Here is a 21,222-nt window from a genome sequence, read left to right on the forward strand (position 1 = left end):
TCATGAGCTTCTGGGTGTTGTCAAACCCAATTTTCTCCTAACTACCAAATGCCCAGCTACATTTACTGGGGATGCAGGAGTCCCAGTTAAGTAGTGTTTTTTGCCGATATAGAGAGAAACATCTTGATTAAAGTGTGAGGAGATAGGAACCATACTGATTTGGGCAGTGTTGGCTTTAATAATGTCTCATTTGCTGTGAAAGGGGAACTTGCTCTGTTAATGTTCTTAAAAGCAACTTCTGAATTCCTCCTGAAAAAATACTGACCTTATAAAAAAAAACCTGTTTGAGGAAGAGTGGTTTTATTACATGGCACAGATTAGATGTACAGATGTTACCTTAAAACTTAATTAAGGAGTTCCCTTATGAATTTGAATATTTAATACCAGCTGTCATTCACATCAACATTTTAATATTTTACCATCTAGGTATTTAATGAAAAGGATTGATACATATTTGGCTCTGTAAAGTGCTAGTTAAATTTGTTTAAATGGCTAAGAGGGAAAGGGAGATAACATTCCCTGGGCGCCTACTCTATGCACAAGCTCTACTTGCAGTATCTTGCTTTATCTTTACAATTCCGTGAGGTAGATTTGAATTCTCATTTTATAAATGAGGAAACTAAGGCACCTGAAGACATATAACTAATGCATGGCAGAACTGGGATTTGAACCTAGGTCTGCCTGACTGCAAACCCTGTTTTGCAGAAAGTGTCCCCTCACATTTCATAAAATGTTAACCTCAGCCCACAGTCGTATCCCCATCTTTGTTAATGGGTTATTGGAGAGGAGTGTAAGTTGGCCGGGCCTCCGTTCCACAGAGCGAAAAATATGGGTAGGATTTGAATGTGAGAAGAATGGGTTGCTTGTGCAGTGTCTTATCTGTGCTTCTGAGGGAATGTTTTTCTCTTTCCCCGTCATCGGCGGGGTTTGTCGGGGAGAATCTTTTGAAATTGTGGACTCAGTCCTGAGGGCTGAACTTTTTCTATTAGTCACTTTCAAGCCAGGTGATTTGTGACCATTTAAAGGTTAGGCTATTTAGGAGCCTTTGCCGGATCTCTTTAGAAAAGGATACAATGGACAGGGTTAGTGACCTGGGGAGAGACTAGAGTGTAATGTGCAAAGGCAGGGCTAGCAGCTGCTTTGTGACTATCAATATATTCAGAAGGTAAATGGGGGAAAGGATTAGCAAATATGAACGTTAATGACAGGAGCAGTTTGGTTCAGTTGTAATCTAAGGAAAAAAGCAGAGGGGTCTAATCTATGTATTGCTGCAGATCCAGTGATTTACTTTTCAGAAGGAAGGTCCATGCAAGGAGATGGCCTGGAGCCTGCTAAAAGGCAGGTTGCAATTGACATAGCATTCAAGACAACCAGAAAAATAAATAGGACTTTTAGAAGAACCTTCACGTTTTCTCCCATTCCATACTACCCTGGGGGTGGGGTGGGGGTCTTACACTTCTGGAATTGGTTAAACATGTGCTGTTACTGTAAAATACATACTGGATTTCAAAGACTTAATTAAAAAAAAGAATGGAAACTAGCACATTAATTTCTTTTCTGCTGATTACATGTTGACATGACAACATTTGGGATATACTGGGTAAAATAATATACGAAAAGTAATTTCCCCTGTGTCTTTACTTTTTTAATGTGGCTACTAGAAAATTGAAAACAACACACGTGGCTCACGTATTTCTATTGGATGGCACCAGACTGGAGAATGGGCAGTGTTCCCTGAAGGGTCCCTCTAGATGCGAGCGCCATGGACTGGTAAGTACGGAAAAGAAGATTCTCGGTGCCAGTATTCACTCTTTCAGCAAGCTAGGACCAGTTCTTCCCTTTTCCTCTCAGATGGTACGGGGCTGCTGTTTTGACTATTAGAACATCCCCATTTATTCAACACATTGAGTACCTATGTGGATGTCTTTTTTTAATCTTTATGTTTGAGAGAGCAGGGGAAGGGCAGAGAGGGAGATACACAATCTGAAGCAGGCTCCAGTCCGAACCGTCAGCTCAGTTCCTGAGGTGGGGCTCAAACCCACAAACCATGAGATCTCGACCTGAGCTGAAGTCAGATGCTTAATCCAGGTGCCCCTGGATGTCTCTTATCAGTCACTCCCTAGCTCAAAGCATTCCTGTTTTGTTTTTTTTTTTAAAGAAACGTGCAAGCCCATCCTGTTAGGGGCATCCTTCCTCCGTCACTCCCACCCATCCATGCATCTGTTGTAAGGTCTGCTCTTCCTGTCAAGGCTTTTGCCAACTTGCCAAAGCAATAGCATAATCAAACATGGCCATTCTTGCATGGAACCAGTTAAAACTATAAAATAACTGGGAATTATGAGTTTTCAAATTGAGGACTTTTAAGGCAAAAGAACTGCCATATTCTAAGAATAAACTATAGTTTGTTTTACTGCTCATGCAGACCTTACATGAAGTGATTGACTCTTTGTATGAATTATAGGACTTTGGTCCCCTTTTGCTTTCCACAAAATAGCAGGCCTAGTGTTGATCTTATAGATGCTCCATTTATACAAGGAACATCATACTGTGCAGATGTTGCACTAATAAAGGTGGATTTATCTTTTTTTAAGTTTATTTAAATAATCTTCACACCCAACATGGGGCTCAAACTCATGACCCGAGGGTCGAGTCACATGTTCCTCTGACTGAGCCAGCCAGGCGCCCCAAAGATGGATTTATCTTTTTTAAAAACTATGGTAATTTTAAAGTCAGTAAGCTTCCGATGTAGGCTTAGGTTATGATCTCACAATTCATGGGTTCGACCCCCACACTGGCTCCATCCTGACAGTGTGGAGCCTGGAGCCTGCTTGGGATTCTCTCTCCCTTTCTCTTACCCCTCTCCCCCCCAAAAAAGTAAAATTATCGTAGGGGCATCTAGATGGCTCAGTCTGTTAAGTGATCAACTTCAGGTCATTATCTTGCAGTTCATGAAATTGAGCCCCACATTGGGCTTGCTGATGTCAGCACAGAACCCACTTTGGATCTTCTGTCCCCTTCTCTCTAAAAAAAAACCCATTAAATATTAAAATTATGGTAAAAACATAAGATTTATGCCATCATTTCATACTTCCAAACAAGTCATTCCCCCCATTATCCTTTAAATATTTTATCCTTGATGTTAGAATTACTGATAATTTTTTTTATTTTTTGAGATTTGGAGAGGAGCAGAGGAGAGGGAGAGAGAGAATCTAAAGCAAGCTCCAGGCCCAGTGCAGGGCCCAGCATGGAGCCTGACGTAGTACTCAATCTCACTACTGTGAGATCATGACCTGAGCTGAAATCAAGAGTTGGATACTTAACCGATTGAATCACCCAGGTGCCCCTTGAGTGATTAATTTTTAATTAAGCTTTGGGGGACTCCTTTGTGGAGTGGTTGGCAAACATTTTTGAATTTCTTTGTATGCCAAAAAAAAAAAAAGCTAAACTTAGAAACATAAAGCTCTTTATGAAACCACTCAGACCTGCATTGAATTCATCAATACAAGTCAGCCGGCACTAAAAGGAACACAATATTCTTTTTTTTAATGTTTACTTTTGGGAGAGGAGGGGAGGGGCAGAGAGGCAGAGAAGGAGACAGAGGATCTGAAGCAGGCTCTAGGCTCTGCGGTGTCAGCACAGAGCCCGATGCGGGCTCAAAATCACAAACCGTGAGATCATGATCCGAGCCTAAGTCAGATGCTTAACCGACTGAGCCACCCAGCGCCCCACCTTTGTTTGTTTGTTTGTTTATTTTTGAGAGAGAGAGAGAGAGAGAGAGAGAGCGAGCGAGCACAAGCTGGGGAAGGACAGAGAGACAGGGTGGGAAGGGGGGGAATGAAGGATCTGAAGTGGGCTCTGCGCCAACAGCAGCCAGGCCAATGTGGGGCTTGAACTCACAAACTGTGAGATCATGACCTGAGCCAAAGTCAGACGCACAACGGACTAAGCCACCCAGGTGCCCCAGGAACACAATATTCTTAACAAATGAAGGGGTAATTAGTGGTACATCATTAGACTCTGTGCTTTTGGTAACTTTCCTAATACAGGTGTGCCCTGTTTTAAGAAGGCCCAATTCGGGTGCCTGGGTGGCTCAGCGGGTTAAGCATCTAACTCTTGATTTCAGTTCAGGTCATAATCTCACGGTTCATGGGATTCTCTCTACCTCCTCTCTCTCAAAATAAATAAATAATCTTCCATCAAAATAAATAAATAAACTTTAAAAAATCCCAAAAGAGGGGTGTCTGGGTGGCTCAGTTGGTTAAGTGTCCAATTCTTGACTTCACCTCGGGTTATTATTTCGAGCCCCATGCACTGACAGTGTAGAGCCTGCTTAGGGTTCTATCTCCCCTTCTCTCTCTGTCCCTCCCCTGCTCTCTATCTCTCTCTCTCAAAATAAATAAATAAACACTTAAAAGAGCCCAAAAGATGGGCTTAAATGCATTACAGAAAAATCTGGGCATTATAAATCAGATTGGATACATAAGCAACCTTTTAGCTACATGAAAAAAAAAAGCTAAAGGGTCTAATCTGTATTTTCCTCCAAACAGAATGTTTTCATTTTGAGGAGGAAGATCTAGTGATTAAGTTCACACAAAGAGATGGCCTAGGGCCTGCTATAAGTCAGGGTGCAGTTTCCACTGCATTCAAGATACCCAGCAAGATAAATACTTTTAGAATAAACTTCAAATTTTCTCTCATTCACATCTCACCCAGTGGGTCTCACACTTCTGGAACTGGTGAGACCTGTGTTGTTCAATATGGTAGCCACTAGCCATATGTAAAATATATCTAAAACCATGATCAATTTCCATTAGACTTTCACTCTTCCCAATTCTTTCCCCCAAAACAGACTGAGGTTAGGTAACAGTTTTTGCCTCTCGAATGCACAGTGTTCAAATCTGTAACCGTGACCTCAGTAGTACTGTTTTCTATGGTACTGATTCCGATTTTATTGACAAGACTGGGCACCAGTAAGTTCAAACATACAGCATGGTATTTATTTTTCCCCTTCTTTAAAAAAATGTTTATTTTTGAGAGAAGAGTGAGAGAGGCAGAGAGAGATGGAGACACAGAATCCCAAGCAGGCAGGCACCAGGCTCTGAGCTGTCAGCCCAGAGCCTGATGTGGGGCTTGAATCTACAAACCGTGAAATCATGACCTGATCCAAAGTCAGATGCTTAACTGACTGAGCCACCCAAGTGTCCTGAGGCAGCATATTATTTAAGACAAGTAGCATTTTATAAAGGAATACTTTTGTATAAAATACAACCAAGATCATCAATTTTTATTTAAAAATTTATTGTAAAAAATTTTAAAATATTTTTGAGAGAGAGAGAGAGAGAGAGAGAGAGAGAGCGAGCGAGCGAGCTGGGGAAGGCAGAGAGAGAGGGAGACACAGAATCCAAAGCAGGCCCCAGGCTTTGAGCTGTCAGCACAGAGCCTGATGTGGGGCTTAAACTCACGAACCGCAAGATCATGACCTGAGCCGGTCAGACGCTTAAGCTACTGAGCCACCCAGGTGCCCCTAAAAAAAATTTTTTTAAGTAATCTTAACACCTCATGTGGGGCTCAAACTCACAATTCCAAAATCAAGTTGGTATGCTGTACCACCGAGCAAGCCAGGCACCCCTGAAGAGCATCAATTTGGTTTAAAAATAAATTGTTACCTGAGGCATTTGGAGGGCTCTGTTGGTTAAGCATCTCAACTTCGGCTCAGGTCATAATCTCACAGTTCATGAGTTTGAGCCCCATGTCAGGCTCTGTGCTGACAGCTTGGAGCCTGGAGCCTGCTTCAGATTCTGGGTCTCCTCTCTCTGCCCCTCCCCTGCTTATGCTCTGTCTCTCTCAAAAGTAACATAAACATTAAAAAAATTTTTTAAAAGGAATTATTACCTTAACATTCACTAGGAAATCAAACAACAGAATGCATTCTCTGATATATTTATTACAATTACACCTTGATTTACTAATGTAATTGAAGGTGATAAATGAATAATTAAAATATATTGTTGGGGAAGAGGACACTTCTAAATTGGGTGTCACACTCAGGGTGATACTGTTTATCACTGGACTTACACCAAACATGACTTGATCTGTATTAGTTCCAGCTGAGACCACATATTAGGGTGCTTGACAGAGATTGTATTACTTTTAAAAATTAATAACACTTCGTTTTAACCAAAAACCCCAATAAGGAAAATCAGATAAGTTTTTAAAAAGTGCTTTACACACTACTCTGATGATCAATAATTTGAAGCCCGAGGCCCTCTTGAGGAAATTCTTCCTGGTTTGCAAAAGCTGTGGGAGACCATTAACATCATGAGGCAAGTTACGGGAAATACTGATCTCTAAAATGTCATGGTCTCACACCCAGTTGGGGGTGGGGGACTTATGGATCTGACTTAATATAGCATGTGCAGACCCGATTATAGGACAAATCAGTTCCAAGTACTTCACACATTTATAAGCACAAGAGCTATCGTATTCAACAGTGGATAAAGCTTCTGTGTAGCCACTGAAATTAGGCAAATGGTATGGTAATCTAAGGTGACTGGTGAGGTTAAGGCCTCCACACCCAAAACCACTGAATATGATGCAACTATGAACATGGGGAAAATCTCAGAAATTGAACAGGTAAACAAAGACCAGGGCAGACGACACTGCCAGACTATCAAAAGAAGTTCTTCAAAGGGGACTGCCACTGAACTCATCTGCCCAGCAGGAGTCACGAAATCGCAACTATTTTTATCCAAACCACAGCTAAGAACTTGATTAAGTAGAAAGCCACACAGTTAAATGTTAAATGAAATTCACATAGCGACCGCTCCGATTTCAGTATCTGCATAGAGAAGTAGGAGAGAGTTACAGTGAACTTGTGCATGCTGAGGAATGCCACTAAATTAGCTCCTGGGAAAATTACTAACCTTTTTTGGTAATTTTCACTTTTTCTCTCAAGGACAGAATTCCACTTTCACTTTAACATTCGTTGGGAACATTTCCTTCGTGGCTTGGTTGTGTATTTTGAGAAAGCAATCCATGAGCACTTGCAGAAGCTTCGAACATATATCAGCATTACAAGTAATGGAAAACACCCAGCTGAAAGTTTTAATCACAAATTCACAACTAAAGATTTCATTCATGTATCTTAGAAAGCTAAAAAGATATGTTAAATGTTTTAACTGATTAGCAAAAATATGTGCCACAGATTCATAATTTAGAATTTATCACATAAATATAATATTTATAAATAGATCTTTATTTTGCAAAATTCTTCTGAAAACATTTCTTTCCAACATGTTTTGAAATTTTCACATGTGTTTTAAGGGGGAACAAACCCACCCTATTTAAAATGTACCACAAACTTGAATGTGCCATTAAACCAGTGCCACCAAACTAAAAAAGGAAAAGAAACATACTGCTGTGTTAGGTATGTAGTTGTTACTGCAAAAGTGACAATACCTGTCCGGTATGGTGACTGTGCACATGCTCGTCTTTCATTTCTCAGTCATTTTCAGAACCATTTGGAGGTAAGAACACCAATGCATCGTTGAAAATATGCCCAAATGCCCTGAGACGGTACACCCCGTACATCATCACATGCATCTGATTAGGAGTCAGCCCATTAAAAGTCACAGCCATATCCGAACAGCAGCCTTCTACCACCAGGTTGGGGTGATTAGTCATGGCCTCTTTAATAAAAAGCCCAACAGATTTGGTATTGAATACATCTTTTCCTTCAGAATCTTCTGCATTTTCTGCAAACACGCCAGCATATTTCAGGCAGACTGCTAGCTGCTTATCTTCAGATATCTTCCAAATCATCCCTCCCTGTTCAGGACACTTTTCAGGGATACTGAGAAGGCTGTTAAGTCTTTTCATGGATTCTATACTTAAGACAATGCCTCCTTCCACACTCACATATTCAAGGTCTCCAGATTTTATAGTGTGGCCTAGATAGAAAGGTTGTGATGGATCCTTCTTTAACAAAAAATACTTTAAGTTTTCAATAATAGCAAAAGTAGAGGGGCGTGCAAGGAAGAACCAGTTGTACTGGTCTCTGTAGTTATCAAAGGCATATTTGTAAGCTTTTCTCATCATCAACCACATGTCATTTGTTTCCATGTTAATGGACTCAAACACTTTAACATTTTCAGAACTAAAGAATTCTGCTTTGTCACAGTGTTTGGTCCAAGTCTCCTTCACTGCGGCCCAAAGACTCACATCTTTGGGTTTTACAAGAACGATACAGTATACTCGAAAGCTCTTACTGAGCTCCATGCGTTCATCCTCTGAAATTTTCGAGATATCTTCTTTATTAGGAGCTTGTAGGTGATGATGCTCGTGGTGCATTCTATTTCCATGGCCAATCCTAATGTGTCCTAGCATAGTGATCAAGGCACAGAAAATGCTTCCAAGCATCACACCCTTCAAAAACGAACTGCTTTCAGAAAGCATTTTTCCTGTAAAGAAGAAAAAACATCCTTAGGATACTTAACAGAAAAGGATTAGTTGAGTGATTTGATTTGGTATGCCTTATATCCTTACATTTTGCTCTTAACATTAAGAAAAAAGTTCCCAAGTTTGAAATCTAGTTGCATAGAGTACCAAGAAGTCCAAGAATCTTTAGCTTCCAGTGGTATCTGATTACTGTTCTGTATAAACTGGAACTTTGCAACAACACCTCTATGCACTAGAATTTTCTGGGAGGCCATTTTTGCACTTCATCTATGGGGATTTAATTAAGCAGGAAATCAAAACATGAACTCTAGGGGTGCCTGGGTGGCTCAGTCGGTTAAGCGGCCAACTTCGGCTCAGGTCACGATCTCACAGTTCATGGGTTCAAGTCCCGCATCAGGCTCTGTGCTGACAGTTCAGAGACTGGAGGCTGCTTCAGATTCTGTCTCTCCCTCTGTCTCTCTGACCCTCCCCCGCTCATGCTCTGTTTCTCTCTGTCTCAATTAAAAAAACAAACAAACATGAACTCTAAAAATCAGTGTTACAGAGGTTGTCAGTCAGTCCATCGTTCTCTTTAAAGGAATTTCACTTCATAAGCCTGCTTATATTATTTAAATACTTTTATAGATATGAATGGACTTTATATAAAAACCTTAAATTCGACAGATAAAACCACCTACAATTAGCAAATCACCAAAGGCATCTGTGCTGGCATTTCTATTCTTAACCTAGTGCTTTATTTAACTGATGGCTGCTGTCCTTAGGCGTTCTGAGTACATCTAAATCAAGTTTCTTGAGATTCATACCGTACGTGTTAATATTTACTCTTTTGCGCCTAAGACTAAATGGTTTCTGATACAGTAACCCAACTGATAGAATAAAAGCCCATAATGAAAACAGTTAATTATTTGCATAAGAACTGACTCAAGATAGGCGTATCTGGGTAACCATTAACCAACATCTTTATTTCCTACAGTGGCATTTTCTTATTCTTTGCAGAAGTAAAAAGGGAAAAGTCTACACTTTTATTTCAATTAGAAATTAAAGAAAAGCCAATATTAAATACAACTGTTGAGATTTCCCAATCTTCTGCCTTGACAAGAAATGTTCTACTGAACTACTTGGACTTTTCCCTTTGTCTCTTAAAGTTGAAAGAAGCCTTAGAAGCTACCTAATACCATTTCTCTCACTTTACAGATAGAAAGAGAGAGAGAGAGAGAGAGAGAGAGAGAGAGAGAGAGAGAGAGAGTCGGTCCACAGAGGTTAAGTAACTGACCCAAAGTCACACAGTCAGTGGTAGAATTAAACCAACAATTAGATCTCCTGATATCAGTGTAATGCTGTTCCTATTACAAAATAATGATCTGAACAGTGCCTCTATTCAAACTATTGAAAATTTAATAGATGGATAACCCTGTTTTCCTACAAATGGAAAAGCATGGGATTTGTTAACCATAACTGACATTTTGCACCAACGATCAGCATCCTGCTGGAAGGAAACCACCCCTTTGGTTTTCTTCTAGAGGAAATGGACTTTGACTTCTACTGAAGGACAAGGTGTGGAATAGCTTCACAGATGTAATTCCTGAGTGGGGGAGGAAGGGTGAGCAAAGAGGCTGGACTGTTGTTCTGTGTCACTCACAGAACTTGGTCAATATACAGCTCTATGAAGGAAGAGAACTGACAAAAAATAAGCTCTGCTTAGTATCAGAATTCTCAGAGGCACTCTAAAAGTAATTTATATAGGATTTTGACACTTTATATTATACAATTTTCATTATTTCTAGTCAATATATGATAATTCACACTTGTCTCTTCGTTTGATAATAGCATATCTATGTCAGAATTCTTTCTGATGGTGTACCACTAATGGATCATTGGCATAAATTATTGTAAGGAGGTTTCTTCCCATCAGGGGAGGCCAAAAAAACGTAACACTGAAGACGTACATGATAGGATATTTGTTGTAGCGGAGAGGGAAACTTAAAACTGCACACAGGCACGAATGAGGCAGAAACTCCCAGAGTGGTGTCTGAGATTGACAGGGAAAAATCTGTTATAAGATGGCCCACAGGACAGATATGGAAATACCTGTCCCTGATCAAAGGCTCCCTCTTCTGGGTTCTTCTTCCCACACTGCTTGTCTCCTGCATTAATGAGGAATGGGGAAGTAACAGGCTATAAATTACTCCCTCTGCTGATGCTCTGGGCTCAGACTCCTAAAGAATGATCTCCCCTGAGCCCACTGGTGACTGAATGAGGACGCACCCTGTGCCACCATGCCTGCCGGACTCAAGGAGACTTGGCAAGTGAGGACCTGGGATGTCAGAAACCGGCAAGGTCTGGGCCCTAAGTCTGTCTTGTCCTGCCCACCCCTAGTGGTGGAAGGGGGAGCTGATCACTCCCCGGAGACCTCAGTGGTTTCATCTGTAGGAGTGTTAACACAGAACTCTAAATGTGCGGCCCTGGCCAGTAACAAAGACTCCCTTAATTTGGCTTCAATGGTCTCGGTTGGTCTCTGTGTCCCTCGGCATAACATTTTGGAGGTCCCACCGAGATAACAGAGACCCCAGACTTCCAAATTCCTGTCCCTTTTCAGGGCAAAACAGGAGACGCCTGCATCCTCCCTGGCTCCTGAAGATGTCCTGGGACCCAGGAAAACACTCGTGTCTTTCCTGCCGCCCTGAAAACGGTCCCAGTTAATCTGTTGGGAGTCACTTGTCTAAACCTCCAGAGGTAAGTCAGTTTATCATCTGAATTCTGAACGTACAAGTGCTTCCGTCTTGTGGATTAAGTGGAAGGCAGCACCACTTCCCACCCCAGGTGCACCGAGATGTCAGTCGAGCCCTTTAGTAAACCTGTAAACCTGTTTTGTGGCCACTTCTGTACCTGTTTTGTTCTGTTGTCATTGCCATTATTTTTGGTCTCATCTGTAGAAATTCTATGGGTGGGAATGTAATAACCTCTGGTGTGTATGTGAGTGTGAATGTGCAACGTGGTCTGGCTTGCCTGCTGGGTTCGATTCTGTGGCTCCATGGGTGGGCACCCTTAAGGTCCCCAAAAAACTTATGGAGTCTGAGTGGGCCCGTCTGCAGTTCCATGGTGAACGGCATATAGTCTATGGAGGCATCGGAATAGTTTCTGATCTTAAGTCACAAAGCTGAGACCGATATAGCTAAGCGTCACCTAAGTTCCTTCAGGACACGGCCAGATGGGCATCTGACTAGTCTCCTCACTAGAGGGGGCACCCCTACCCCTTTGTCTGTCTTTGCAACACCGCCTCACAGGAACATTATGGGGTTGGGACAGAGCAAACCCACAGTTCTTGAAACTATGATTGAGAACACTGAGAAGGGGTTTTTGGGAGACTATGGAATTATGTGAATTAGAATGGCCCACTTTTGGTGTAGGATGGCTCTCAGAGTGAACCTTAGGTGTCCCAACTATCCATCACATCTGGCATGTTGTCACCAGATTCCCAGATTACCCTGATCAATTCCTGGTTAGAGATTGCCCAAACCCTTCCCTCTTGGGTATTATTTACCTGCAACAAACAGGGACAGGCTAGGGTCTTAGTCACCTTGACAAAGTGGCCCAAGGAAGGTCAACAGAAGTCCCAACCTCCACAAATCCTTGCCAGTGATCTGGAGAAAGAACCAATCTTGCCCCAGCCAGATGAACTTCCTGGTTTCCAATACCCCTCTCCAGACTTGGCAGATCCTCTCTCCCCTGTACCAGCAGGTAGATTACGCCCTCGGCCAAGCATAGGCACTCTCCAGATTCTGGTCCACAGCTGCTGGTACCAAGAGACGTTCCTCCGGGGGATTGGAGCTGAGGCTAAGAGGCCCATGAATTTGCCCAGCAGCAAGGGGAATCCTTCAGGGATTATTATGAGAGGCTATGCAAAGTTTACATCCCGTTTGATCCCGAGGCACAAGAGTCATAACAAAAGGACAGGGAAGATCCAGCACCAAAAGGGGGGAGGTCCAGAACCTCCTTAGTGAGGGGTCAATGCACCTACTGCAAATAGAAAGAACATTAAAAAAATGAATGTCCCAACTGGGGGAAATTCCCAGTCTTCTCTGGCCTGACGTGGACTCCATATTTCTACTTTGTTGGAAGAAACATGGCTTCTGCTCCTCTGAGCTAAGATTTTGAATCGGGTTTTCCTTCTCCACCTCCTGCTGTCAGCTTGCCTCTTCTGCCTTCCCGTTCCCCTCGAGTGTCCGCACCAACTTGACTGTGGTCTACGTAACTGGTTCCTATAGTACTGGTTCCTATACCATTGTCAATGTCTCGGGCACATTGGCTCCTGCTCCCACCCTCGAGGTCAAGGGGCAAAGTGCACTTCCATGGACATATAGTTCTTTTCCAAGTAGAATGCATGATTACTGAACATAGGTTTGAGTTTTTAACTTCCTATCACAGAGAAACTAAGACTATTTGGACCCATTGGAAAACATGGTTTGTGTTTAATTGGTTCATGAATTTACCATCTAAAAAAATTCTGGTGTAAACACTTCTCATTTGGTTACTGAGTCCTCAATTGGAGACTAAGGTTTCCTAAGACTTTAAATTCTGCTAAGTGTACTTTTAAGACTGATGAAAAATAAGGAAAGCAACCCTGTACGTAGGAAAGTGGGAGATTTGTAAAAAAGATATATGAAAGTACATTTTTGTTGAGGGTAAATGAAAGTAATTTTGTCCTAAATGAGACTGGTTGTTGGGAGAAAAATGGCTTTGGGACAAAGTTTAAAGGCAAAGGAAAGTTGTAGAAGGTTCATGAAGGGAAATCTTTGAAAAGGAATTTTATGTGTGCTCAAGATAAACTAAAGTTGAGATGAATGGAATTTTAAAAGTACACTGGTACAAGGTTGAAACTGTGCTTTTCTCTGTTAAAAAAAAAAAGTTTTCTTAGATTGTTGACCTGCTCTTGATAAGACAATGTAAACAAAGGTGTTTTTTTTTCTTTTGTCTGTCAAGGAAACCAAAGCTTTAGGTTTCATCTTTATCAGGTCTTTGCTTAGTTAAAACTTCTCAATGTTAAAGGATCTAGGTTTTGCTAACAACTATATAATGCTATACATTCGCCTTTAGGATCTTTTATTGCCACTTTGGTTGAATAAATAAAGTTTTAAGATTTGTAATCTGTAATCCTATTTAGGATGTGCTTTATAACTTCCTAAGATTTTAACAAAAGTCCCAGGATTTAAATGGTAAAAAAAAAAAAGTCTTTTGACCAATTAGTCCCTTTTATTTAGGATGCTAAGTTAGTTGGAAAAGCACTGTCATACAATGGTAAACCTTAGGTTGTACTGCATGGGTAAATGCTGCAACTGCCCAAATACCTATGCAATTCCTAAAGTTTTAATGTTTTGGTATAAGGACATTACTTAATATACTGATTACTTGAAGTATTATGTTTCACAGAAATAACTGAATTTCTTTGTCAGTTGCATCAAAATGAACTCTCATCTGATCTTTAACACTGTCCATTTCAGAGATTTTGTCATTTATAATTGTTCTTATTCTCTCACAAAACGTGTTTCTTCTTCAAAGAGATTTATAAAAAGGACTTCTGGGGGGCGCCTGGGTGGCTCAGTCGGTTAAGCAGCCGACTTCGGCTCAGGTCACGAGCTCATGGCTCGTGGGTCCGAGCCCCACATCAGGGCTCTGAGCTGACAGCTCAGAGCCTGGAGCCTGCTTCAGATTCTGTGTCTTCCTCTCTCTCTGACCGTCTCCTGCTCATTCTCTGTTTCTCTCTCCGTCTCAATAATAAAATAAAACATTAAAACATTTTTTTAAAAAAGGACTTCTGGGACAAATACAGGCATTTGACATCTTTAAGATTCATACTAAAATGGGTAAGAATTTCTAGAGCTAAAAAGCTGCATTCAAACTGAACAAGAATTAGGAACATGGGACTAAAGGAACTGAAGAAGATTATACTTTTGTGACTGTTGTTGGAAATATTACTGGATCTCTAATGTTTGCTTATCCAGATTAAGGAAACTTTCTCGTAAGGTATCTATGATATACAGAAATGTCATAAAGTATTCGTTTGTAAACTGAAGCATTTATCTATTCTCTCCACTTGAACCCTCTGAAATTCAAAAACTCCCAGTAAGTATTCTTTCTTTCATGGCAATTACAATTATTTATGTAAGTTCGATAAGAATCTGTTCATCTTGTAACAGGTCAGCACTGGAAATACTGGTTATTTAACCAGGGTTTTGACTGGAATGTCATATTTGAGAGTGACATGCATAGACTTAAATATGAGCAGACAGCTTTAAGGAACTAAGGTTGACTTTATGAACCCTGGAGCCATAAAGGCCCTTGGAAATGTTGGCCGGATACCTCGCTTACAGAGTTCCCAGCAGCCTCCCCAGGTGAGTAAAGAAGGTCACTTCCTGGCAGGTGCAGGAACCTCAGGATATCTTGGGGACCTCGTGAAGAGGAATTCATCCAATTCTACAGATATTGCAGGCCTGATTTGAAGTACTTGGCTTGGCTTCTGGCATGGAGAGGCTACAAAAAGTCCAACCTAGAGATTCCTTATAAAAGGTCCCAGCAAGGTATGAACAATCACTATTCTTGCTGAGCTTATGTAAATAAGTAGGCCAGGGTTAAGTCTGGACTTGTTCTACAAATGCATTGGTCTCAAATTGGCTATCTCTGGAAATGGGGGTTCTTTAGAGAGAAAAAACTATGTTTCAACAATGCACCATTATGAATGTTAAATTCTAGTTCTGATTGTCTAAATGTTTGTTTGCCTTAAGTAGATAATTTGAGGTAACCTTCAGAAAAACTGTCACAGTATTTCATGTATACATAATCTTCTGTGCTTGTTACTCTGTGGGGATGACAGTAAGACCCCTTGGGCATATGATTAAACAACAGGAAAACAGGATGGATCTCTAAATATGCAAACCATATCCTCTCTAAACCTGATCCGACATTTACTAGAAGCCCCCCTCCCCCATATAAACCCAGGATCTCTGGTTTATTCAGAGGATGGGGGTCACCCCTTTCAAAGACTTGGAGGTGGACTTCACAGATATATATAACCAAAGGATTCAGCTCTTAAAGTTTCAGACATCACCCATGGGCCCATCACTCTGGAGTTAAGTAGGCTAACTCAGAAGAACCATCAACCTGGCGAAGTGATCCAGATCCAGTCAACCAGCTTAAACTGACCCCCAAAAAGACACTGGCCACTGAGATCTCCAGCCCTGCTCCAGCCACACCCCAGAGGCAGGCTGGTCTATGCAGGGCAGAAGCTTGGGGAATCACCAGTCCGATGAGACAAATTGTCCTTACTCTTTGCCATTGGATTGGCAAACATTTGCCCCAGAAAGCTGGGGAAACAGTGAAAAGTTCCTGTTTACACTCACCTTCCTCTTATGGATAGGATGTTCTCTTGGTATTGATTGCCTCTAATCTGGGCCCCATTTGTAAGAGCAGGGCACCTTCAGTGGAAGATTCTGAGGGGCTTAAAAACTTAAATGTAGTTTAGCCTCTTTTGGTCTGTTGGGTTGCCTGCCAGTAAGGTTGCTAATGCCATTTTGGGAAAGTGTTTGCACTAAAAGATTAATGCTTAGATTAACCTTCAGCCTTAAGGTTCAGAATAAATGAGCAATGTTGCTACCTGTACTCCTAGGGGCAGAAATAGCCATAGGGATAGGGACTAGCATAAGAGGTATAGGCTCTTCTGTGCTACTGACAACTGGCTGACTCCCTAGTGTCCCTACATAGCCAAATAAGGTCCCTGACAGGAAATGCCCTCCAGAACAGACAGGAACTTCACCTCTTCTCTGCGGAGAAAAATGCTGCTACTTTGTAAACCAGTCAGGAAACTAAGGGGAAAAGGCCACACTTAATAAAGATGATGCCCTCTAATACAGACTAGATCTGTTTAAAACGGCATCAAAGGGGGGAATGAGAGGGAAAAATCTGTTATAAGATGGCCCAAAGAACTGATAAGGAAATAACCTGTCCCTGATCAAAGGCTCCCTCTTCTGGATTCTTCTTCCCACACTGCTTGTCTCCTGCATTAATGAGGAATGGGGAAGTAACAGGCTATAAATTACTCCCTCTGCTGATGCTCTGGGCTCAGACTCCTGGAGAATGATCTCCTCCTCTGAGCCCTCCAGTGTAAAATAAACCTCCTCCCTTCCAAGATCTCTGATGCCGCGTGGTTCTTCCACCGCGTGATCCAGACCAGATTCCGCAACTAGAAGCATCTTTTTAGAAGGTGAAGGTGGCTGGATGGAGTATGGGAAAGGGAGAAGGAACTAGAGAAAAGCAAGAGGAAGGACGTGGTCGCCTCAAAACCCCCCAGAGGGGCCAAGACAGCGCCTCCAGAAAAGTGTTTCTCGATCTCCCCGACTAACTACTGCACCCCCCGCACCTGCCCGGAACCCGGTGTGGAGCACGGTGGGAGTGGGCCCGGGTCCTCCCCCAGGAGGGGGCGGGGCCGGTCCGCTCCCGGGTCCGCGCACGGTGCGGGCCGACGCCCCAGCACTCACCCGCGTCTACAACAGCTCAGGGGCGGGAAAGCGCAGCCGCGCACGGCTTTCGTCCCACGTTCGCGCGCCACACGGTTATGCTCCTGGTCGGGCTGCTCTAGATGCAGGCGGTGTCCTCTCGCTGGTTGCGCTAAAGGTGGGGAGGGCTAGGAAGCAAACGCCGCGACAGCGCGGGCAGCGGGGCGGGGCAAGCGAACTACGACCGGGCGGAGCCGCCGGCCCGTGCTGACGTAGGGAGAGGCGGCACGCACGCGGCGCTCCTTTAGTCCCGCCTCCCGTAGAGTTCAGAGAAGCGCGTCTAGCCAGCGTGACCCGCACGCCTGCCTGTATCCAATGGGACGCCCCGGAGGCGTGCGTACGAGCCGCTGACACCTCCCACCTCCTCACCTTCGCGGCGTGGAAATCGCGAGAGTGAGGCAGAGCTTTGCTGCTTGAGGCGCGTGCGTCAGGTTTTTCGGTAATTTCTCTAAGGTGCACTTGCACCTTGCGCCTACGTATCGACGGGAGGGTGCGCCAGCCAGTATTCCTGGACTGGAACCAAAGTTCAAGCCACTGAGATATTCCTCGAATTATGAGGGCAAGGATTTTCTCTGGTTATTGGAATGGCATCTGAAGCCCCACTGACTGGATCCAATCCTGTCTTCACCGCGTCCTTTGGTATGCTGGGAAAGTTACTTCACCTCGCTGTGCCTCAGTTCCCTCCTTTGTAAAGTACAGAAAATATCACGGTAGGGCTAGGAGATTAAATGAGACAGTGTATATGGCTCCATTCGCAAAAAGACCAAGCACAGAATAAGCATTCATTAAATGTTGGCTGTTATTAGTCATCCCTGGATCACTGGCGCCTCGCTTAGTGCCAGCTCACCGTACACGATACATATTGGTGGCAATAATGAATGTTAGAGCTACAAATGAGGATCCCAGGACCAGAAAGGAAAGGAACTTCCTAAAGGTCACACAGTAATTAATGTTGGAAGTGAGACTAGAATCCACGTGTCCTAATTACAAGTACAGAACTCTGTTAAGCATGTGATCCTTTAAAATTCGGTTTTTTTTTGTGGTAGCGAGGTTTATTTATTTATTTTTTTTTTGCTAAAAAACACCAGTAACCCCAAATATTTAAAATAACTAGGTTCCGTCCAGATAACATTGAGTGGTGACTTTCTTGGGTCTGAGCTCCGAAAGATAAAGGGTGACCCAATTTAAATAGAATGAAGGGTTTCCGAAGCACCGAAACAATGAACATATCGTTATACCATCCTGGCAGCACAATTGCTAAATTCTGGAGATACAATGGTGAACAGAATTGGCCCCCTGCCCTCATGGGGCTCTTAGTCTAGCAGGGAAGAAAGACATTGAACATTCATTACAAATAATTATAGTGGTGGTACGTTCTCTGAAGGAATACAAAAACAAGTTTTAGAACTGGAAAGAAACTTAAGACTAGAGTATCTCCACCGTATTTTTTAAAATGCTCTATATTGTCCTTGTCACATATATAACTGTATATATGTACATATATAGTTAAGTGAAACAAGTTGCGGAATAATGTGTATAGTATGATTATACTTTGGTGTAAACAAAATTTTATGTATGTGTGCATGATCTGTAGGAGCAGGGAAAGTTGTGGAAGAGGGGGCAGGCTGTTAATGAGATTACATCAGGAGGTTGAGGTGGAGGCGATTAGCTTTGTCTTTATATGTCCTCCTAGTGTGTTGTTTCACTGGTTATAACAAGCATTTGTTGCTTTTGAATTTGAAGAACAGCAAATGAAGGGACCTTCAAAATGAGGCGGAATAAAAGGAAAAGTTACCAATAAAATTACCTTTTTAAGGACAGATTGAAATGGCATTCAAAATTCAGTGACTGACAAAGTGACAATCTAAAATGCCACTTCTGGGGCGCTGGGGTGGCTCAGTCGGTTAAGTGTTTGATTTCGGCTCAGGTCATTGTCCCAGGGATCATGGAATTGAGCCCTGTGCTGTCCACGTGGAGCTTGCTTGGGATCCTCTTTTTCCTGCTCGCTCTGCTCTGCCCCCTCTCTCAAACTGAATAAGTAAACATTTAAAAAATTCCACTTCTTTCTAGTACAGGAAGGTATGCCAGACCAGAAGTACTGATAACAAGGGATGCTCTGAAGCATAGTAAACCATGGGGTATTCAACACCAAAGGCACTATTAGTGAGAGGTTGTCCAAGAACCCCGCTCTCTACTTAAAGCAGAGCTGAAATATACTTATCATTTGAAGTGAAGGTAGTAAGATGATTGACTTGTAGTCAGGTGATTACATTTTTAAAACGCCATTCCACAGAGTAGCCCTAATTTAAAAATACATGCAAATAGTATCTATTATAATTATGAATATTTATACTCTTGGCTCAGACAGCCCACTTCTTGTAATCTCTCTGCCCGAAGTTAAAGCCTCAGAATGTAAAGCTAAATGTAGAAGGATAAATGCATTGTCTTATAGTAGCAGAAGTGGGAAACATTCATCAACAAGAGAATGGTTTAATTAATTATAAGGCATCCATATAGTGGAATAGTTAGCATAATTGATAAACAGCTTATTTCACTTACCTACATTAAACACTTCACTAAAAACATTAACCTGCACCTTGTGCAAGTTGCTTTTGAATTTGGTTGCCTTCATGTATCCAGCACGTAAGGCAAGATGGCATTTAAAGCTGACAATACTGCATTTTTGATAAAGACCTCCTGTCAAGTGAGTCTGTGCATTATTCATCATGAGAAGTCATAAATTTCCTAGTAATTGGTGATTTACTTGCATGCATGTGAGCACTAAAATTTTCGAAATCTGGGTATGCCTGGGTGGCTCAGTTGGTTAAGTGTCCGACTCTTGATTTCTGTTCAGGTCATGATCTCATGGTTCGGGAGTTCAAGCCTCACATCAGGCTCCGTGTTGACAGTGCAGAGCCTGCTTGGGATTCTCTGTGTCCCTCTCTCCCTGTCCCTCCTCTGCTTGCTCTCTCTTTCTCACTCACTCATAAATAAATAAAACTTTAACAATCAATCAATAAAATTTTCAGTCTGTTCAAAGGCCTTTGGGAAATTAATACGGCTTTCCACAACAGTTCACTGGAGTAGTAAATACTGAGGAAAACCTAAAGTAGATTGTTTTCTGCATAACATCTTTTTGGAGGGTTAAAAATGTCTTCTGTGTTTACCAAAATTAAGTACCTGTAACGCATGTACCTCTTCTGCCCAGAGTTTCACAACTTCATCCTCAATAAACAAATCCCTTGTCTGGGCAAATTCATTATTGTTTCTATTTGAATATGGTTTGGTCCCTAAATGAATCTCATTTGTGTTTTCAGGCATATTTATGCTTATAATCTCATTTCCAAAATGTTTTTCCATTTGATAGCCATCTGAGTTTTCTTAAAAAAAAAAAAACGATTTGCCTGCCAGCAGATACATATTAAGTATTTACAGTATGTCAGTCACTGTGCTAGGTGTCTTTTAAAAACTTTTATTATGGGAAATTTCACACACACTCTGAAATAGAAGAGTTTAATGAAATCACATGTAGTTTTTTTTTTAACATTTTGTTTTTAAGTAATCTCTACACCCAATATGGGGCTCAAGCTCACAAGGAAGAGTTGTGTGCTCCACTGACTGAGCCAGCCAGGCACCCCTGAAATCACATGTACTTTTAAGGAAGCTTCAACATCATGAGTTCAAAGCCAGTCTTGTTAAATCTATACCCCTTCTCCTTCCCTCCCTTCAAGATTGTTATAAAGGACCTTCAGGACATCATATAATATCATCCACAAACATTTCAATGTGTATCTGTAAGAGGTAAGAGCTTCTTTTAAAAAACCCCACAATACAACTAGACAACTAAAAAATTAATAAATCTTTAATGTAATAAAACATCTAATGTTCAAATTAATATGTATCTGCCCCTTGTGCTTATAAATGGGTAGTTAGATCTAAAGTAGGATTGTCAGATTTAGCAAATAAAAATGCAAGTCACCCTGTTAAAATTGAATTTCAGATGAACAATGGATACTTTTTGGTAAAAGTATGTCCCAAATACAATGCATAGGATATCCCAAATATTGCATCGGATATGCTTACACTAAGAAAATGATTTGTCATTTAACTAAAATGTGATTGTAACTGGGCTTCCTGAATTTTATCAGGCAACCATAACCCTAATCTAAAATAAAATAAAATAAAATAAAATAAAATAAAATAAAATAAAAATAAAAGC

General features: G+C 41.7%; 1 protein-coding gene across 1 annotated transcript; it reads right to left on the reverse strand.

The window, feature by feature from the left end:
- Positions 1–7,234: 7,234 nt before the first annotated feature.
- Positions 7,235–17,185, reverse strand: C1GALT1C1 (C1GALT1 specific chaperone 1). The gene is made up of 2 exons (XM_029929912.1): positions 16,986–17,185; positions 7,235–8,459 (listed from the first exon to the last, which is right to left on the reverse strand). Exon 2 carries the CDS (start codon positions 8,452–8,454, stop codon positions 7,501–7,503), a length of 954 nt encoding a protein of 317 aa, XP_029785772.1. The 5' UTR covers positions 8,455–8,459; positions 16,986–17,185; the 3' UTR covers positions 7,235–7,500.
- Positions 17,186–21,222: the final 4,037 nt, after the last annotated feature.

This window comes from Suricata suricatta, chromosome X, assembly GCF_006229205.1.
Source record: "Suricata suricatta isolate VVHF042 chromosome X, meerkat_22Aug2017_6uvM2_HiC, whole genome shotgun sequence".
NCBI classification, from domain to species: Eukaryota; Metazoa; Chordata; class Mammalia; order Carnivora; family Herpestidae; genus Suricata; species Suricata suricatta.